A 21,264-nucleotide genomic window follows, 5' to 3' on the forward strand; every position below is an offset into this window, starting at 1 on the left:
CCCCTCCCCTCCCTTCCCAACTTCTCTCTCTACCCCATCTACTATAATTCATTTCTCTCCTTATTTTTTTTCCTTACCCCTCAAATTCTCTTATATGTAATTTTGGATATCAATGAGGGTCTCCTTCCATTTCCATGCAATTCCCCTTTTCTCTCCCTTTCCCTCCACCTCATGACTCTATTTAATGTTAATCTTTTCTTCCTGCTCTTCCTCCCTGCTCTGTTCTTGATTGCTCTCATTATATCAAAGAAGACACTAGCCATGCTGTTTTTGCCATGTACTTCATAAGAATAATTAAGGGAAATAATTTATTTCCAAATTTCTTATTTCCTAGAACATATGCATATATTCTGTATCTCTCTGCCCCATCTCTAGATTTTAAAAAAGGGCATGGAAAATCACCATGTTCAAAAGCTATGTTTTTATTTATTTATTTATTTTGCATTATAATTCTTAGTACACCTTTATACCACAATTTGTCATATCTCTGATTGTATATAAGGAATGTTGACAACAAATTCACATCTTCATACATGTATTTTGTATAATGATGAGGGTGTCTTTTCACCATCCATGCTATTCCCCTTCTCCCGGCATTTCTCTCCCACCCCTATTCCCTACCTAGAAGTAATCTCCCTTGCTTTCCCTCCCAACCCCATTTTTTATATTGAATATGGAAAAAATAAGTTGATTTCACAAATTTTTATAATTTTATAAAATTTATAGCTGATTAGAATGCTAAAAAGCTATTACTGAAATTATTCGCTGTTTTACTGAAATTTTCTTTATCTTGGCATAAGGCTCAGCAAGTGTAATACAATAGTTTATTAACTTAATATGATAAAATGTTGAATATTTTATATATATAAAATCTTCAGACAACTTGGGAATACTTGAGGGGGAAAAATGAAATAAAAAATGTGGCTCATTAGAAAATTGTAAGTCTAAAATTAGATTATTTTATTCAGTTATTTTTAAAAAAATAATCAAATTGCCAGACACTATTACTAGAATAAAAAGTTGGATAAGATTGAATCTTCCTTCCCAAGTTCCCGATCTAATAAGACAATCATAAGAATAATTATGAGTACACATAATAAATGTTTGACTTAGCAACCTACAACATGAAATATTCCTAAAAATATGTAGAATGATACTAAAACTTCAAACGTGTCTACAGTCTAGAGGAACTAGGAAAGTGGTGCATCTTGAAAAATAATCTTCAATTCACCCTTGTAGAGGGTATTCAGGAATTTACTGGGGTTATTATTGCTCCTGGAGGTAGGTGAGTAGCCAGAATATTTAGAAGGGTGAAGAGAAGATGGAAAGGCATTAGTAACCTTTGTCAGGCTGGGAAGGGGTTTCTTATAGGTCCTAAGAGACCCTTACTTCAATAAGGAAGTATCATCAGTGGGGCACTTTATGGACTGGAAGGTCCACGAAAGTTTGTTCCTCAAATGGAAAATGCTGCTGAGCTTGCCTTGCAGAGCTGTGTGCATTTAATTTTATCCTATACTTTATTAAGAGACTATGTCCTCTGTCTGAGTCTGTTGTTGTCCTTCACTGTCATCATAAAAAACCTAAGGTAAAGGGGCAATCATTCCCATATTTTGCAAATGAAAGTATGCAGCACAGGGAGAGAGGAAAAGTCACTTATGCTAATAGGAAATTGCAGAGTCAGAGTTTGAACCCAGGTATCCAGCTCAAGATTGATAAACTAAGGACTTTTACAATATAGCCACCCCAAAATATGCCTGAGTCCCTGAAACCTGAAACAGATTACAAACATTAAAACAGTGTAACGAATTATCTAGGTGAGACCAATTCAATCCCATGAGTCATTAAAAGCAGAGAGCTCTGAGAGCTATAACAGAAGGTGATGAGAAAAAAAAAAAGTCAAATATGAAAGAGACTCAATGTACTGTTGCTAGAGAAGCCACATAGAAATCATGAAGACTTGGGCAACATGGGGTTGGTGGGTAGTGGGGAGACCATCACGGCCAACAGCCAGCAAGGAAATGTGCACCACAGTCCGATAACCACAGGAACTAAAATTGGAAGCAGTCCATCCTTCAGAGCTTCCAGAAAAGAACACAGGCCTACTAACATCTTGAGAAATTCTGAGCAGAGGAACCAGCTGAGCTACACTCTGACTTACAGAACCCAGAGAAAATAAATAGGTGCTATTTTAAGCTGTTAATTTTGTTTGTTTTTCATTTTAATTGAAGAATTACAAACATACAGACTCAAACATAATGAATTTTCATAAGCTGAAAACACCTAATTACCCAGCCCTTGCATCAAGGATCAGAGCATCATCAGCCTTCTTTTTTAAAATTTATTTATTTATTTATTTATTTTAATTAGGTATATATGACAGCAGAATGCATTTTGATTCATTGTACACAACTGCAGCACAACTTTACATTTCTATGGTTGTACACAATGCCACACCATATGTGTAGTCATACATGTATATAGGGTAATGATGTCCATCTCACTCCACCATCTTTCCTGCCCCCATGCACCCTCCCTACCCTCCCTCCCCTTTGCCCAATCAAAGTTAATTTATGATATTATTTTTATAATGTAATCAATAGAAAACTAACACAACTAACTTATTTAACCCCTCAAATGGCTTCAGCATGGTTAACAATTCAGCTTCAAGGAGTAAAAAAGCAGCTAGCATGCATCTTATGGAGTTTGCTATGTGGAAAGTAGCAAGGGTAATGTTTTGTGATGAAGTATAAAGATGACATAAAAAAGGTATGTAGCCAGGTGCAGTGCACACCTGTAATCCCAGGGGCACAGGAGGCTGAGACAGGAGAATTGAGAGTTCAAAGCCAGCCTCAGCAACTTGGTATGGCTCTAATAATATCATTCACACATTCCTGATATATGGCAGGCACTTAAGACCCTTCATCTAATTTAACTCTCTGAATAATACTGAAAACAGTATTATTATCACCATGGAATAGATGAAAAAACTAAAGTTAAGAGATAAAGACTTGCCTACAAGTTTTGAAGACAATAAAAGTAGCCTTTTGACCCACAACTCAGTGAGACTCTGTCCCTAAATAAAATACAAAAGAAACAGCTGAGGATGTAGCTCAGTGATTAAGCACTCTTGAGTTCACTCTCTGGTACAAAAAAAAAAAAAAAGGTATTTAGTGAAAGACATGGTATTTCCTGAAGAAATAAGTAGTTCTATCTGAAAAGTAAGAAACATGCAATCATTCTTTTTCTAAAATAATAATGTTCCCTGTATTTTCTTAATGAAAATTTAATGCTGGTTTGAAGAAATACAATTACCACATATAAAAATACAGAAAGTGTTAAAAAGATTGATGATAAACTTTTTAAAAAATTAAGATTTCAACTAGAGGTTAGTAAAAAGTTCCAAAATCAATGTTAAATGTAAATAACTCCTAAAAACACAACAGTAATTTCTGAACAGTTATGCATGAATCAAACTTGCTGTATGAATAACAGTTTAAATGTACTAGGAGTACTTACTAATAAGATAATTCACACATTCCTGATACATGATAAGCACTTAAGACCCTTCATCTAATTTAACTCTCTGGATAATACTAAAAACAGTACTATCATTACCATGGAATAGATGAAAAAACTAGAGAGAAAGACTTGCCTACAAGTTTTTATTATATGCAAGTCTTGCCTACAAGACTTGCAGATAATAAAAATAGCTTTTTGACCCACATCTTCTATGTGAGGATATATAAAAAGTTGCTAATGTATATACATCAGTCGATCTTTCTTAGGAAAGTTTTTACAAAACTTTTTATTAGAAGAAAGTACATTCCATAATCTCACATCTTTAAGAATCTTACTTGTAAGTAAGATGCTCTGTGATGTCTTACACATTTGAAAGGCTTTGGGTTTGGTTTTCTAACACTCCATTCTGTTCAACAAAAATGAATAAAACAACCCATAATCCTTACCTCAAAGCTGATTATGAAAGGGGAAAGTGGACAGGAGAACTGCATCTTTCTACAGTAAAGAATTAGATGGCTATGGAAACATCTACCTTCACTAGTGATATTTATGATAAATAGGTCCTTACCTAAACTGAATCTGTATCAAGAAAATGTTCTTTGCTTAGATGTTTAAAAATAGTTCATTCTCCAGAAACATAAGGATTGGTTTATGTAATCAGGTCTGATTCTGTTTTTCTTATTTCAAACTCTATTATGAGTAGAAAATATTGTAGATTACCTATCCAAAACAAATCTCAATCCAGTTTGATGTGTGACATAAAAAAGTTATTGATGATCTCCTATGTATAATCTCTAAGGCAAATATGTCATAATCCCAAGAAAGTTAATAATTGCAAGAAGTTTATAAAAGAAAAGGTTATGTAATATTTTGTGTATTCTACTGAAAATATAAATTTTAAAGTAAATTGTCATTATCACATTTTATAATATATAATGCATGATGTTAATAGCTACCATTAACTAAATTCTCACTACTGACCTATGCATCAGTTAACTATGTATAGCTAATTACCACTTATATCAGGCATTGTTCTGAACGTTTTAAATGTATTAACTTAATTAACCATTATAAAAATTATATAAAAATGGGGTAGTACAACTATCATTACTACAAGCTTTTAACAAACATATTATAACTATATTAAGAACTTCAATTAAACTTTCAATTTAACTTTTAACAAGTCGATGAGGTAAGAAAGCCAAGCTTCAATGTAGTTAAGTAACCTGCACCAACTTAAAAGCAAGTGACAGAAAAGTAGCAAATAAGTCTATCCAAGTAATTAACTGCTCTATACTTCAGTTTATTCACAAAATGAGAAATGTTAATTTACTATTTCATTAGCCTCCTCTCCATAATCTTCCCATCACCCTTCTCTCAATACCTTTCCATATTAGGAATTAAAAACTGGTTGGTGGTTAAGATCATATTAAAAGAAAATTCAACAATGTCATAGAGCGAGAAAGAATATTACTTCTCACATTTAGGAATCCCCTGGACCTGGTGATCTTGTTAAAATGTGGCTCACTAGATCTGAGGTGGGATTTGCATTCCTAACAAGTTTTCTGGAAATGTTTGTGCTCTGGGTCTACAAACCTCATTTTGAGAAGAAAGGCTATAGAGTTTATCCCTCTACTCCACACCCATATACCACTACAGTTCATTTTGTTATGTATGTATAAAAGCATATATACATGTGTGTTTAAGAGACAGAGTCTATGTTATTCAGGTAGCCTCCAACTCCTGGGCTCAAAATGATCTTCCTGCCTCAATTTCCCACATAGCTGGGACTATAGGAATATACTTCTTCATTTTGAAAGAAGAAAAAGGAATTACATTTCTCTGGGCAATTGAGAAGTGCTGTTTTCCTTATGTTTATATAATATGAAGTTAAACAAATTTTGATAAGAAAGATCATCCACTTTTAAACAAAAATATGAAAAATTAAATAAAATTTTAAAATAAAGCATTCCAATAACTCAAGATTATACCAAATTAAGGATGCAAAGTAAAAGTTTTCCTGATTTCATTTTTCTGCAGAAAAAGTTCTAAAATCCTTCAGATCCATCAAAATCAGCCCCTCTCTACCTTTTGTCTCAAACTCCCATGTCATTCATGCTCCCTCTTCTCCAGCCATGTTTTACTCCTTGACAATCTACTATTTTAGTACTGCATCTATCTCTGAAGTCCTTGCTATTGTAGTTCTCTACCTTAGGCTGGCAAGTCCTACTTAATCTTCAAGGACCTCAAAAATATCACCTTAATCTGAAAAGCCTTTCCTGGTGCCAGTGGGCAGAAGTAATCTCTTTCTTGTACCTTCATTATATCATTTGTGTATTCTCACTTACTATACTACTCATTGCATGGTTCCAGAGGGTACCCTTCCAGCAAGTTCCAGTGGTACAGTATCACACCCATTTCTCTGCCAGCCAATGGCCATGCCTTCCCCCAACAAGTTCATTTCTTGGCTGCAAGGCTGCAAACCACTTAATATTTATATGCTTGTATAATCCCTTCATTTGTGTGATAGGTCACTTCTGAGATTATAAAATAGACAGCAGCTTCCATCTTGTTCTTGTACACCTTGAAGGAAGCCAGTCCCTATGTCCTGAAACAGCCCTATGGCAAGGCTTATGTGTGGTAAGAAACTGAAGCCTCCAAATAATAACTAAAGAGCCCTGCCAACAATTATTATGTGAACAAACCAGATTCTCTCAGCCCCACTTAAGCTTTAAAATGACTGCAGCTTCCTCAACAAGTTACAACCACTTAGTTAAGTGGAAACCGTATTCCTGACTCTCAGACATTAAATATTTACAAAGTGACTAAATTTGGGGGTAATTTTATACACAGTATAGCACCCCCTGTGTTATTAGCACAGGTACCTTTTCTTTGTACACTCTCTTGGACCTATGGATGAGGCTGCTCCTTATTTCCACTATTCCTATATTCTCTAGAACTCTCCTTATTTATAATGAGAAAAATCAAACTTTGGGTGGTTTCTATCCTGATTGAACCCTGACAATATGCCAGATAAAGCTGATGCTACTGGTCAAAGAACTACTAGCTTAGATCAGCTAAGGATTCAGCTCCTGGAACTGAAGTCAATTCCCTTGAAGTCCATGGCCACAGTAAATTCCAGTAAAAGTTATGGAGGAAATGACTGTAAAGTATTGAGAGTATTTGCTATAGAAATCTCCCATTGTTTAAAACCTGCTATTATCTTGATTCACTGTTTTTCATATTTTGGCCAATACTGTAAAAAGTGCTATAAAAGCCTACTTATGGAAATAATTCAAAGAAGCAGGTTTGAGTGGCTTAAGAACTATACCACATACATATGCAGTTAATCTAAAATGAGAATGTGTAAATGATTAAAGAATACTAATAATAAAATAATTGTGTTGGCAGATTTTATGTAATCTTTACTCATAGCACACATTGTCAAGCACTTATGCAATGCTTAACTTACAAATTAACAAATTACTCCCTGCTTTTAGTTTCCTAGGGGTGTCACAAAGTACCACAAAACTGGGTGGCTTAAAACAGAAATTGATCATCTCTGTTCTCAAAGCTCTAAGTTCAAAAACATCCTTCTCAACTCTAGCTTCTGGTGTGGTTGGCAATCCTTGGTACTCCTTGTGTGGGAGATGCATCATTCCACCTCCATTGTCACGCAGTCATTTTCTCTCTCCCTGGGTGTCTATAACTTCTCTTCTTAAAAGATTCCAGTCATTTTGGATTAAAAACCTACCCTATTCTAATATGACTTCATCTTAACTAATTGTACGTGCCATGACCTTATTTCCAAATAAAATCACATTTTGAGGTTCCAGTGGTTAGAAATTCAGTCACAATCTTTGTGGGTGAAACAATTCATTTTCAGGAAATCTCATGTCTATCAAAACAAATGCATAGCTTTATGTCTTCTATCTTAATTGCCTCTTAACATGTCTTAAGAATACAAATATAATAAATTTATCCATGATAAAGTGTCTATACAAAAGACAGTGGAGCTTAATTCATATTCATTTTATCTTATGACTTTCCCATAACCAAAAACCAATCTTTCTACCTTTAAAAACCACTCTTTCTGTCTCCCTTCAATGTTCTCTCATTTTCACATTCAAGAACACATTTTCCATTTCCCCTTTTCTTAAGTATATAATCACAACCACTGGCATAGGTCTCCAAGACAATTTATTACTATTTTAATTGCATAGACAATTGGTCACAAGACACATTCATTATTTGTGGATTTTTAAACAAATTGATTTCGTGTAAAGCAGAGATCAAAATCACAGTTATTGAAATATAAAGTGTAAAAATAAAAATTTGTAATTTTGGTACTGTAAGTTGTCCCAGTATTTATCTTATTTATTGTGAGGTTGAAAATGATGCTCACCTGCCCCTATCAAAAAGCTGTCAAGAGTTCACTTAATTTTTCACTAAACCTCTAAGTATTGAAAGAGCAACTATTTATAAATGATTTTAAAAAGTGTTTGCTAGAGATATTTGTTGTAAAAAAAATTGAACACTAAGTCACAAATATAACAGACATATGAAAAAGAGAGGAAACAGAGAAAAACAATATTGACATATGAGTTCTAAAGCATAGCATTTAAATTGCTAAGAAACAGTTAACATTTATTCAGAGCCTACTAGGTAGCAGATCAGGCATTCTGCTGGGCAATTTATATTCTTTAATTCATCACTAACATCCCTGAGTTAGGAATGATTATCCAACTTTTAATCACAAGTAAGACAAAAGAGGCCTAGAGAAGTCATTAGATTTCATATTCAGACCAATGGTTCTTTCAAATTTACCTTCCTAGTTTAGGCCAACTTCTCCCTTTTCAAAAATAAAATGCATGAGGAGCCAGGGAAGTGAAAGGAGCCTTGTAATACATAGAGAAAAAGACAACCTGGTAAATGTGTGGTTTTACCAAACATGAACAAATTGTATTCACATTCCAGAGAAAAGTGGCAGAATATGTCCCAGTAAAACATATCATTTTGGCAAAAGGATTATTTTGAGCTAAAAACACTTGAGAAACAGCAGGTAGGTGTTCAAAACCTCCCCTGTTCCTCCTGAAAGTAGGAGATAAAACTTCCATGGAAAAGATGCGTGCCCCAATACCAGGAGAAACATTCTTATCACCAGGGACAGGGTGTGGAAGACAGAAGAATTTTATATTTATTAAAATAATCACATTCCTTTATTCTCCGTATAAACAGTATTTTAGTTCCCTTCCAATAATTGTCTCTTGTTGTTTGGCCTAATATAAATGCATTTGGTTTTGCCACTTTCGTCTTCATTTCCTTATGAGGCTCCTATGTCAATAAAACATGAAATAATTTTATGTGCTCTTTGTTAATTTGTTTACGTTAATTTCATTCTCTGGCCCAGCGAGGACCCTTACAGAGTAAAGTTTCTCTTCTTAATCCCGTCTTCAATTGATGAGCACGCAGGAAAAAAAAAAAAAAATGACAAGACTTGATTTTATGAACAATGCTTTTTTTGCTACTAGTCGTCAGAGATAAAGTCCAAGGGTGGGGAACCAACCAAGTATGACATCCACACACAATCAGGCTAGGGAGAAATGCAAATAGGTTTTTGACATTAAATTCATCAGTTTTAGAGAAGGAAGCCAGGAGGCAGGTCTTCTTCGGTACATAAATCTGCATACCCAATCGCCGCTAGTACCCTAATATCACTTTTAGGCGCCAGGAAACAAAGCGCTCTATCAGAGTTTTAAAGACCGGAGAGCCCAGGAGGCGTATATTGCCGTTGAAGTGGCCACTGCAATAAAAGCTCACAGCCCCTAGGCCATTCTCGCTCCCGCCGGCGGACGACAAACGCACACCGCACTGTGCCTAATCCTGGACTGCCAACAGCGACGCGCGCGGGTGACGTCAACGCGCCGCCAGCTGCGACGGGTGGACGCTACCACCGCTGGCGCCCCCCCCACCCCCGCCGGGCCTTTCCCGAGGCAGGGCCGCCGACTCACCTTGCAGTCGTGGTGGAAAGGAAGGCCGAACTCATCTGTGGTGGATTGGGTGCGAACACAGCCGGACTCTTCTGAGGTTCCGGTAGTGAGCCCCGCGGCGGCGAGGGCGGCCTCGTAGTCCGGGAAGGGATTGGTGAACGCGCGCTCCTCCATCTCCGCCTCCCCTCCCAGATGCAATTTCAACCTCTTTGACATGGTCTCGCCCATCTCCGCCGCGCGCCCTCTCCCCACCCTAGGTGCCGCGCGGCACGGCGCGCGGGCGGGGACAAACCTCCTGCCGGGGCGTTCCGGCTGGAGCAGCGCTGTCTCGCGCGCCAGTCACCTACCGAAGATCCCGCAGCCGGAGCCAAGGGCTTCCTTTAGAAAGAGCGAAACTGTGAGCTGGCGGGATGTGCGGAGTCTTGGAACCCGCTATAGCCTCGCCTGGTGGCCTTCTTATCCACGGGGTACCTGCACATCTGGATGCAGCCGGTGAGCTGCACGTGGTGCCTCCGCCCCGCGCGGCTGCTGTTCGCTGCGGCGGGAAAAGTGGGCTCGGCGGGACCTCCGTTGCCCTCGGCGGTTTGGAATACGCTCACGCCATCCGCCGGCCCTGGCCTTGCTGGGACCGGGATAGTAGCCCGCAGAGCCTGTCCGCGGGTACGCGCAGGCTGGGCTGGAGCCCCCGGGTCTGGAACCGCTCCAGTAATGCCGCGCCCCGGTCCTCTCCGGTGGCCGATTTTCTAGAGAAAACCGAATGAACCGCGTGGGGCACGTTCCCGCAGGGAAAACCTGTAGAGAATTTGCTGTCATTCAAAGAGTGTGCTGTTCGCAGAAAAGGAAAAGCGCATCCCCCGTGGCTCCATCATCAATCTGCATTTTCCCCAGCCCGGCGATGCCGCCCATGTCCTCAGCCCCAGGTGGTGCGCCAGCCACAGGAATAGCAAACAGCAGCTTTGTTTGATATTTTTAAAGAGAGAGAGAGAAAAAAAAATCTCCTCTAAAAAGAATTTCAAAACAGACTATCTGCAAGGATAGTCTCCAGGGGCGAGGAATACAGTCCCTCCTATTCATCACTGTTGGGAGGGGGGGTTGTCTTGGAGGAGGAGCCACAGGCTTTATTTATTTATTTTTAATCTTGTGTTTTATTTTCAGTTTCTTTGTTTTGAAAAAAAAATGGACATCTTTGGTAACGAGATAATGTGAAAGCATATTTAATCATCGAAATATTTTATTGACCAGAGAGATCCCTTCGATATGCCCTGAAGCACAATAAGTATCATTAAAAAAAGGACACAAGCAAATAGAACTTTGCATTTATATAATTATATTAACTTCAGTCTTTTATTGATTCTCTTTTATTCTTCATGCTATTTATTTAGAACCAAATCAATATGATTTCTCCTCCTTAAGAGAAAAGTCTTATATTAGTTTTCTTCCAATTAACAAATATTGGTGCTAGGCCATGAGGACATAAGAGATTAAAAAGTTTCTGAGAATGCCTAGCTAGTGGGTAAGAAATGCAGAAATCACAGCACAGCATAATGGGTACATTTTTTTGAAATTATGTACATGGTGACATGATAGAGAATACCTTACCAATCACTGCTGCCTCTGTGGCTTTAGAGTGGGCTGATGTGAGTAAAGACCTGGCTTCCCACTCTTGCCCAACCCCATAAGGCTGTGGATGTGAAACACATCCTCATATGGGAGACTTAGAGATCAGAAGCTCTGATAACAGCTATCCCCACACCAGTTACCCACCTGGGCAGGCCTCTGGGACAACTCCTCTGCTGTCCTTTTTAACCCTGCCTGGAGAATACCAAAAGAACAGTGTGCTCTCAGGACAGGTTTATCTTAGTGTTTCAGAATATAAGAGATATTAAGGCTTATTCAGATAGGAAATCTGAGGTACAGGAGGAATATCTGTGGCTGAGTTTCAGCCATGTCTGAACAGATCTGGGGACTTGCAGGTTGCTACAACCCCAGTCTATTTGTAGTTTGTCTTCCCTCTGTGAGATCCAGGTACAACCTTCTGGTCCAGGAGCAAAGCCCCATTTGTTTGCACAGGTACCGTGCAACAATGTGGGGCTGAGTTAGAACAATGTGAAATCTGTACAGCATAGTTTAAAATTTTGTATTTTTCTCCTGCCTCAATATCCCACCCCCACACCAAAAAAAAAAAAAATCCCCACAAACAAGCTGTAAACCCCCTGACCAGTGGACCAGGTACACCCATGACAAAGCTGCTCTTGTCACAAATTCTTCTTGTCCTTCTTTGTCTGTGACCTAGTGGCAAAGATACTTTGCTTGGTCAAACATTGGCCAGGTTCCTGAACTTTTTCCTACGTTAGTTTGTGCACTTCCTTATGAAATCCACTTTCTGCAAAGTCAGTTTATCAAGAACCCCCTACCCTCACTATGTGATCACCCTTGATTGCTGATCAGCAATCCACTATGCCCCAGGTGATAGCTGATAACCAGGGCTTGCCTTCAGCATCCCATTAGATGTGTTTTGTGTTGCTGACACAACAAGAACAAATTAGAAGTAAAAAAAAAAAAAAAAGTTTATTTGGGCTGACCATTTCAGAGATCCATAGATGGCCAACTCCATTGGCCCAACATGAGGCAGAACATGAAAGCAGAAGGGCCGTGGCAAGACAAGTTGCTCACCTCATGGCAGGCAGGAAACAGAGGAGAGAGGTGGGAAAAGAAGCCACAGAAAAGATGCAATTCATCCAGGGCATATCCCCAGTGTCCCACCTCCTCTAGGCATGCCCCACCTGCCTACAGTTAACACCCAATCAGTTCATTCAAACTAGAATGTGCAGATTAGATTACAACTTTCACAGTTGGATGGTTTCACCTCTGAACAGCCCTTTGTTAACAGGGTCTTTGCTTCACACCTCATACCCAAACCATGGCAGTCAGTTTTTCCTCTTTACCACCTGATAGTTCCTCTTAGTAATTTTCCCCCACCTTATTACTTGACTATACATCTCCACTTGCTCTTGCAATGTTCAGAATTGAGTCAGTCCAGTCTCTCTCCAATGCAACACTTCATTGCCATGGTCCATTGCCTGTGGAGATAGTCCTGAATACAGTAGGCCTCTCTGTGTTTTAACAGTTATTATTGAATCACTTTTTCTCTAACAGTAGTAATATCCAGACATTTCAGTGGAATCCCTGCATACTTTTTGTTTGTGTATTCCACCTTGACCCCCAATATTAGCACTTGCCCACAGGTCCTTACTCTCCTCCCCACCTGTTTGGTTGTACTTACTTCCTTGGATCCCTTTATATAGCCCTCTCGTGGCATGCATTGACTGTCTTACCTATGAGTACATTTAATAAAATTCACTTTTCTGTGCTTTCCTGTGTCTCCTCCTATGTCCACATCTGATGGACAATCTCACGAAAGAATACAAAACAGCATCTTTGACCCTAGTTTGAACTGAGGAAGGGTCCTAGGAAGAGAAAACTTCACAGATAACTGGGCATTCCTCTATTTTATTGTACATCACCAGGCTTGAGGGAACTCAGAGAGATCTGGTGCCCCATGATCATGCCTTTCAGAACAGCAGAGTCAGTATGGTATCCTGCAAAGTATAGGCAGCATCTGGGGAACAAATAGCTCAGAAGCATCTGAAGCACACTATAAGGACTCCCATAAATATTTGGGAGGAGTGTCATTTGCATGCAGTGAGCCAGTTAAATATAAGTTACTACTGCTCATATGACTTTATTTATAGGGGTGAAATCTGCCTTACTTGGTAAAGAGGGATATCAGGTATCCCTTACTTGATACAAGGGAGTAAGTGCAACCAAACAGATGGGGAGGAGAGTATGGGCCTGTGGGCAGTTGAAGAAGTGAGACATTAGCCAGCTATGATGGCACATGCCTATAATCTCTATTGCTTGGGAGACTGATACAGGAGAATCAAAAGTTTGAGGCCAGACTGAGTTGGTATAGAAAGAGCCAGTCTCAAAAAAAAAAAAAAAAAAAAAAAAGGCAAGATCTTTCCTATCAAAGATGTAGTATTTTTTTTTTCATAACAAGTACCTTCTCTACTCAGCTGCTTCTACCTCCACCTGTGATTATTTCCTGACCTCTTCTTCAAGCAAAGATATAGGCCTCTTTTGATACAGGCTAAACTTCATTGGGGACAGCTCCACCAATTATAAAGAATGAAATGGCCATCTGGTTGACTACCTGACTTTCTAAGTAGATAATGACTCAGAAACATTTCCCTTCTCTTCCACATGTCCATCTCTCAGGGGATGTTAGACTTATCAAGAAGTATTTTGGCATTGTTCCTCTGTTGAGGCCATAGGCAAGGCCCCTCTATGAATAGGTGGGATTTCCCCTTAAATGAGTGGATGTTTTTCTTGCTAGTCTTCCAGCTGGGTCATGTCGACAGAGTGGACCTGCCTCTCTCAGCCCCATCCTCTTGTCCATATGTAGAGGAACTCATTTGTCTGAGGGGACATACTTGGGTAGTTGGGAAAAATAGCCTCTGCTTCATGAAGGCAATTCTGGAACTGAGCTGCACAGTAGCCATGTATCGATCCCTGTTTAAGGGGACTATGCTGTACCTTTTAATCATATTATTTGTGTATATGTATCTTTATCTATTTCCCTTCTTATTTTGAGAATTCAGAGAGTTTTGGTTTAACAATTGCAGACTGCTTTTTTTCATATCACAGAAATTGAGCCCATCCAGGGTCAGAGCATTAAAGTGAAAAAGCTGTACCCAGTCTGCAGTCAGCATCGGGTCAGCAGAGGAAGGTAATGATGGCTTACCAAGGAAAAGCAAATTTTTGGCTATTGTGCTTTCTGGTTTCTTTCTGAGATATTTGTAAGAAATAATGAATATCATTTACAGTTTTTGAACTTTCACTGCCCTGTGAGTCCAAAAGTGGGAACCAACTTGAACTAATTGTAGAAACTTGGATTAGACACTTAGCTCTCCATTCCTCTGCACAGCATTTGCACTATAACACTAACATCAAAGTGTGACGGCATGGTAACTGTCTCTTGTTGGACCATAAAATTTCACTGGAAGAAAGCATAGATAGTTTCTTGTTTCATATAAGTTGTGCCCAAATTAAGTCATTTTGAGTGAGTTGGCTGTGCAATATATAAAGAATGGCCCCCGCAATCATCACATCATTGCTGTTAAGATCACATAATAAACCACCCCAAATCTTAGCAGCTTGAAAAATAACCATTTTAGAGATCGATTCTGCATGTCAGAAATTTAGGGTATTGCAGGAGTGGTTTGTCTCTGCTTTACAAAATACCTGGAGTTTCCCCTGGAAGTGACTGAGATGTGTGGGAACTGTCCCGGCTAAAGCTGGAGCCCAGTCTGCAAGAGGGCTTCTTCACTCTCATCTGGCACCTTGGTAGGTGAGGCTGAAGTGCTGTGCTCTTGGCAGGGACTCTCAGTCCTGTGTCTGTCTGTATCCCCTCCATCACAGTGACTGAGGACACTTCCTTCATGGCAGCATAGGGGGACGTGGTGGAAGCTGCAAACCAAGAGGCCTTTACATGGTGTCATCTCGGGAGTTGAAGTGTCCCCTCCACCATCCTCCACTGGTGGAAATAGTCTCAAGCCTACCAGGAAGAAGGGCAGGAAAGACAGACTGCACTTCTCAATGACAGAAGTGTTAGAAGAGTTTGCAGCTATTTTAAAGCCACCATATTTATGTTTACTTTGACATTTATTTCTGAACGTTTTATTTTTGTGTACTAGGCTGTTAAGAGAAAATCTATTCCCTATCAACATTTGGATAAATTCTTCCACTGAACTACATTGTAACTAATAGTCTCATACAGCTGTTACCCTGTGCAGATGTATAGGAGAAATTTGAATTAGGTTATCTTAGCACACTAGGAAATCACTTGGGTTAAAAAAAGACATTATAGAGGTGGCTGGCCTATTGAGGCTTTCTTAATGGCCTAGTTGGACATTTGGCTATGACACATTTTTCTAGATTATTTTAGTATATTTGTACTTTAACATCAGGCTGACTTCTAGGAAAAAATTAGAAAGCAGTCAAGGATTTAAGAATTATCTACAAATATTTTAATCCTAGAATTATTTGAATGGTATTGAAAAATGGAGACAGTGTAAGTATACTAATAAAGACTGTTTGAAAATTTTGTGGTTCTATGTGTTCCTTAGAACACCACAAACACCCGTGTTGTAAAGAAGATTTAGTGATACGATAAAATAATAATATCGGAGCCGGGTGTGGTTGTGCATGCCTGTAAACCTATCAACGTGGGAAGCTGAGGCAAGAGGATCACAAATTCAAAGCCAGACTCAGCCACTTAACAAGACCCTGTCTCAAAATAAAAATTTAAAAAAGGGCTGCAGAAGAGGCTCAGTGGTTAATTGTCCTGGGTTCAATCTCCAGTACCAAAAGAATAATAACAATAATAATAATGGCATGTTAATAATTAAGATGTTATTAAATGGATATAAAAATAATATCAATTATATAAAATATGCAAATACATATGTGTGTGTGTGTGTGTGTGTATATATATAGTTTTTGTGTAGTTTTTGTGTAAATGGTTACATTTTTCTGCATTGTTTTTTCAGTTTTATAAAATAACTAAGATATTGCATTACATTATAAAACATAAATTTCAAAAAATAAATCAAATAAATCTATATCTTCACTCTAGTCTGTCACATTACTGTTAAAATTTTGTTGTTTTATATTTTTGGTTGTCCATTTTTTAATAAAACTTATGTATAGTATAGAAAATGTTTTGTTATTTGGGTTTTTTACCTTAACAACTGATAGATGTGAGCCAACTTATTTTTTTTCCCTTCATGCTTCATTGAATTTCTTTAGATAGTCAAAGACCCTTCCTCCAAGTCCAGGAAGATGCTCACGTGGTATTCACTGTGGTAACAAGGAGACTACAGAAAGCAGGCATGGTCTTTTGACACTTAAATCTCAAAAGGCTATTGCCTAGGTTTGACAGTGAATTTTTTTGGAAAATACTAGCAGAATTAGTTATGTTTATGTTTTCACCCCATCTTCCCAGTGTAGATAAAAAATTATTGAGCTATTTGTCAAGGAGTATACCAGAGGAGCGCAATGGAGAGGAAACTCACCACAGAACTAATTCTGAGGGAAGTGTGATAAAAACTCAAAATAGTTGGAGAGCTGAGAATAGAGGAGATATATGTCCCTATTTTTAATAGCTGCTCTGAAAAATGATAAGTTTTATAACCAGAGCCTTCATTACCATGGAAGAACTGAGGTGCTAAGATTGCTCTACGATGCACTGAGGATGAAAATTGCCCTAATACGTCCCTGGGTTCTTCAGTGGGCTGGGGAAGAGGCAAGTGTTTTTTGCAGATGTCTAGTAGTGGGTTTAGGTGCCACCAAGTGTCCTGGAGCTGGAGGTTCCCCAATCATGATAAGGAGCTACACAGTGGAGAGTTGTTTGGCTCTTATGTCCCTGGGACCAGAAAAGAAAAGAGTAGTCCTGGAAGATGGCTTCACCTTGGCATGACCATACCCCAGAACCATATCACACTGTGTGTCCCCCCAGTGTGTAATGATCCAACTGGGGTGGGCGCCAACACCATTACTACAAATGAAACCCTGGGGACCCAGGCAGCCATGGCAGAGAGAAAACAGAGCAGGAACATAAACTTCTAAATTGACTTTATTTACTCCCAAAGGCTAACTTTCCCAAATTAGTCTGAGAGAATATTTTCTGCAATGATGTGGAATGAGACTCAAAATGGAAATCGGTTATCAAAAAATGTTAAAATTTGATATTTTTGAATACCCCAATATACAACTAATATTTTCACACTTTTTGTACATCCAATTTAAAATATATTTCCATCTGAAAAATATATGTATATGCAGCAGAAAGTTGTACCACCTCACCCTACACATATACAAAATGCATGTCATAAAAGATTATCTGCCTATGTGAAACGTAAACATTTCTCTATGGAAGAAATACATTACAAAAAATTAAAATACAAAAGTCAAATGACAAACAGGGAAAATATTTTAAAATTTTATTACAAAAAAGTTCCAATTTTCTTAAAATTTAAAAGTTATTGAAAATAAGTAAATATATATATATGTCGATAACAGCATACAAAAACAAGGCATGAACAGACAACTCACAGAAAAGAAAGTGTAAGTAATTCCCAAGTATGAAATACAAACAGGCTGGGTACAGTGGAAATGCCTGTAATCCCAGCATCTCAGGAGGCTAAGCAGGAGGATGGCGAATTCAAAGCCAGCCTCAGCAAAGCAAGGCACTAAGCAACTCAGTGAGCCCCTGTCTCTAAATAGGGCTAGGGATGTGGCTCAATAGTTGAGTGCCCTTGTTCAATCCCTAGTACTCAAAAAACAAAACAAAACAAAACATATTCATGAAAAGAAAAGAAAGGTGAAAAATGTGCACAAACCCTTCACTATTTAAAATTAAAGTTGAAATACTTTCCATCTTTCAGATTTGTGGAAATCAAAATGTTTATTAACATGTTTCATTGAAGGAAATAGAATCAAGTTTGTTATATGTATGGGGATGTTAACAGTGCAAAGTTCATGTGAACATTCCCAATGCTTACCAAAATTTAAAATCTATATGCCTAGCTAGATACAGTCTGTAATCCAAGTGGCTTGGGAGGCTGAGGCAGGATGATCTCAAGTTCAAAGCCAGCCTCAGCAACTTAGTGAGGCCCTAAACAACTCAGTGAGAACCTAGATAAAATACGTAAAGGACTGGGGATGTGGCTCAGTGGTCAAGCACTCCTGGGTTCAATCCCCTGATACCAAAGAAATAAAATAAAACAAAATAACATCCATATGCCTTCAGATGATACAGGAGTTACTTTATATGTATTTATACTCCTATAAATGATTAGTAATTTTACATACAGAAAATAGACACAACGTGACATTCTTTATACTGGACAAGCATATTGTTAAAGACATCCGATGATTATTAAGAGCCTACCTATTAATCAATAAAGAACTGGTCAAATGCATTAGGGACTATTCATTAAATGTAATTTTTAAAAGAAATAAGGCAGCTCCATATGAACAGATGTGGAATGATCCAAATGAAATGAATGAAAGCAAAGTGAATCTGTGTGCTGAGTAAGTCATCATTGTGTGAGAAGCAGAAAATATACAATATCCCCTGGCCCTGTGCAGAACATCTCTTGGAAGATACACAATAAACTAATAAAGGTAGTGTCTCTGGGAGGGGAGAGGAGTGACTTAGAGACATTGATTGTCGGGAGAGAAATTTTTCCATCATATTCCTTTTTGTACCTTTTGAATTTTATACCAATAACATATATTTCCTTTTAAAAAACAGAAGTGAGAAGAAAAAGGAAGAAAAAGAAAAAGAAAGGGGGAGGGCCCTCAAAATAAATACAAAGAGGCCATTATTTGAATGCCACAGAAAAGCAACCTAAATATCATCTCACTGGAGAATCCCAGCTGTCCTCCAACACCAGGCTGCTTTGACTTTTTCATTGTCTCTGCTTATCTGGGTTGAATTGAGTCCCCCACGGAGGGGAGGGGAGAGAGATTTTGGCGTCCTCATCAAAATATTAACTTTATTTAGAAATCATCTGTGGAATGACCATAGAGCACTTCATTGTATGGCTACACTGTCATATATTTCATCATTTTTGGTGTTGTCAGGTGTTGGGGTTGTTTCCTACTTTCCACTGTTGGATAAATTCCTTAGAAGTAGACTTCATGATTCAAAAGGCAAACATGTCTTGTGTGATTTGATACATGTTATTAAATAGCCTTCTAGAAAACATCGGCAATTCTGATCTGCTGTTAATTTTAATAGTCAGAAAAATCATTGATGATTTGTAGTTACACTCTATTGTTTGCATTATAGAACAGGTGTCAGAAAGTTTTGCTGTAAAGGAGAGAGAGTAAATATTTCAAGCTTTGTGACCACACAGCCTCTGCTGCAACTCTACCATTGCAATACAAAAGCAACGTGGACAAAGTGTAAAGGCGAAGTGCAACTCAGTAGCAGTAAGACCTTAGTGATAGATATCGAAATGGAATTTCAAGTAATTTTCATATTTCTTGAAATATTCTTCTTCTGACTTGTTTTCAGCCACTTAAAAAAATAAATAAAGCCATATAGTTCACAAATGATGCCAAAACAGAAGTCCGGTCTTGACCCACAGGATATAGTGTGACAATGCCCGATGCAGAATTCGGTGTCTTCATAACCCATTTTGCAATATACTAGAAAATTCCTCCTTGAAGAGAAACTGAGTTTTCCTGCAGGTTTTGTTGACTCTTAAAAGTTCACATGATATTAAGACTACTTTGGGCACCCTTGACCATCAGAGCAGTCAGTGGGTAAATTAAAGTCACTGCATGTTAACTGCTGTCAATATTGATTCAAATCACAGCATGTTGCATACAGGATTTAAAGAGCACCCATTCCTATGGTTCCTTTTAAAGCCATCCCTGGTTTAAGCCAGACCCTCAAAGCTATAATGACTCCTCCTTCTCTTCCTCACCCTCCTTCTCCTTGACAGACACTTATATCCACACACTCTTTACTCAGGGGAATTCCACTAAGGTAAGTATGCTTTTGCAACATGTGGTAAGCCTCTAGCCAGTTATAAGGAAACTCCCACTTGTCTATCCATCTGTTGCTGAATGAGTTTTGTTGAGGATGTTGTTGTATGAAGACTATTACCTCAATCTGAGAAATAATTAGTCTTTCTTCTATTTTTAGCATCGCTGGGTGTGTGTGTATGTAAACGCGTCAAATTTCTTTTTTCTTAACTAAATTTCTTTACATATATTTTAATTCATTTTATTATACTGTATTTTATCAAGCTTTGTATGCATTCTCTTTTCCTTTCTTCTTCATCTTTTAATAGAGGATGTTGATGAAAAAAAGAGAGAGATAAATGGGGTGAAGGATGGAATGCAGGGGTGTCTATGGGTTGGGAGTGAGGATGGTCCGCATGGTAGTGAAGCCAGAATCAGACAGGCAGTCAGTATAGATAGGTAAATCAAGTCAGGTTGGATCAAGGAGGCCATTTTGAGTGAGCCAGAGAAGTTGGAGATTGTCCCTCTAAAGGACTGAAAATTTAATTCTTTCAGAGCCCTTCCTCCATCCTTATCAAGAATCTGCCCCTGCTCCAACCTGTTACTAAGGTAACCTGTCCCAGGAATTGCCCCTCCCTTCAGGGAACTATAAGTTTGTTAATTAATGTGTCTTAGGCTGCTCCATCCTGCCCTTCCCCCTTCAGCCCACCGGTTTCCCACCTTTGGCCTTCCCACTGAGCACTCCTGGGCCTTGTCACTATGCAGGAAGGAGAAAGATAAGGGGAAGAGGGCAGAAGAACAAAGGAAGCCTAGGACATATAAAAGGGCAGAACACCTCGCTTCTTGGGATACCAGGATGCCAGCTATGGCCCCCTTCTCCCTCCCAGGAGAAGTCTATGCTACCCCTTTTTAAATAAACCCTGCTTTATATGCTTGCCTTGACTCTCTAAGTTCAAACTTCAACATTTGGAGGAACAGAACTTATCATCGGTAACCTACAGTATCAGTCTCTTTTCTCCATGCAGTACAGAGCTGCCTTTCAAAATAAACTCCCAAGTTTATTTTGCTCTTCTTTTGTCTTTGGTTTAATGGCACCATTTGCAAACCATGCTGCCCTGGAAGTCCAGACCTGGATTCCCCCAACATCTCAAGG

At 38.6% G+C, this 21,264-nt stretch overlaps 1 protein-coding gene across 2 annotated transcripts in view; it reads right to left on the bottom strand.

Moving 5' to 3' along the window:
- The window catches only part of LOC143389851 (lanC-like protein 2), an 80,134-nt gene that overhangs the window by 39,983 nt on the left and 18,887 nt on the right, over positions 1-21,264 (bottom strand). The window contains exon 1 of one of the 2 annotated variants that reach the window (XM_076842619.1): positions 9,531-9,790. The exons of the other annotated variant lie outside the window; for it this stretch is intronic. Coding sequence (XP_076698734.1) covers positions 9,531-9,737 — 207 coding nt within the window. The 5' untranslated portion in view covers positions 9,738-9,790. Of the gene's footprint in view, positions 1-9,530; positions 9,791-21,264 lie in introns of those variants that run through there. 2 annotated transcript variants of the gene reach the window in all.

Source organism: Callospermophilus lateralis, unplaced genomic scaffold, assembly GCF_048772815.1.
Source record: "Callospermophilus lateralis isolate mCalLat2 unplaced genomic scaffold, mCalLat2.hap1 Scaffold_66, whole genome shotgun sequence".
Lineage (NCBI taxonomy): Eukaryota > Metazoa > Chordata > Mammalia > Rodentia > Sciuridae > Callospermophilus > Callospermophilus lateralis.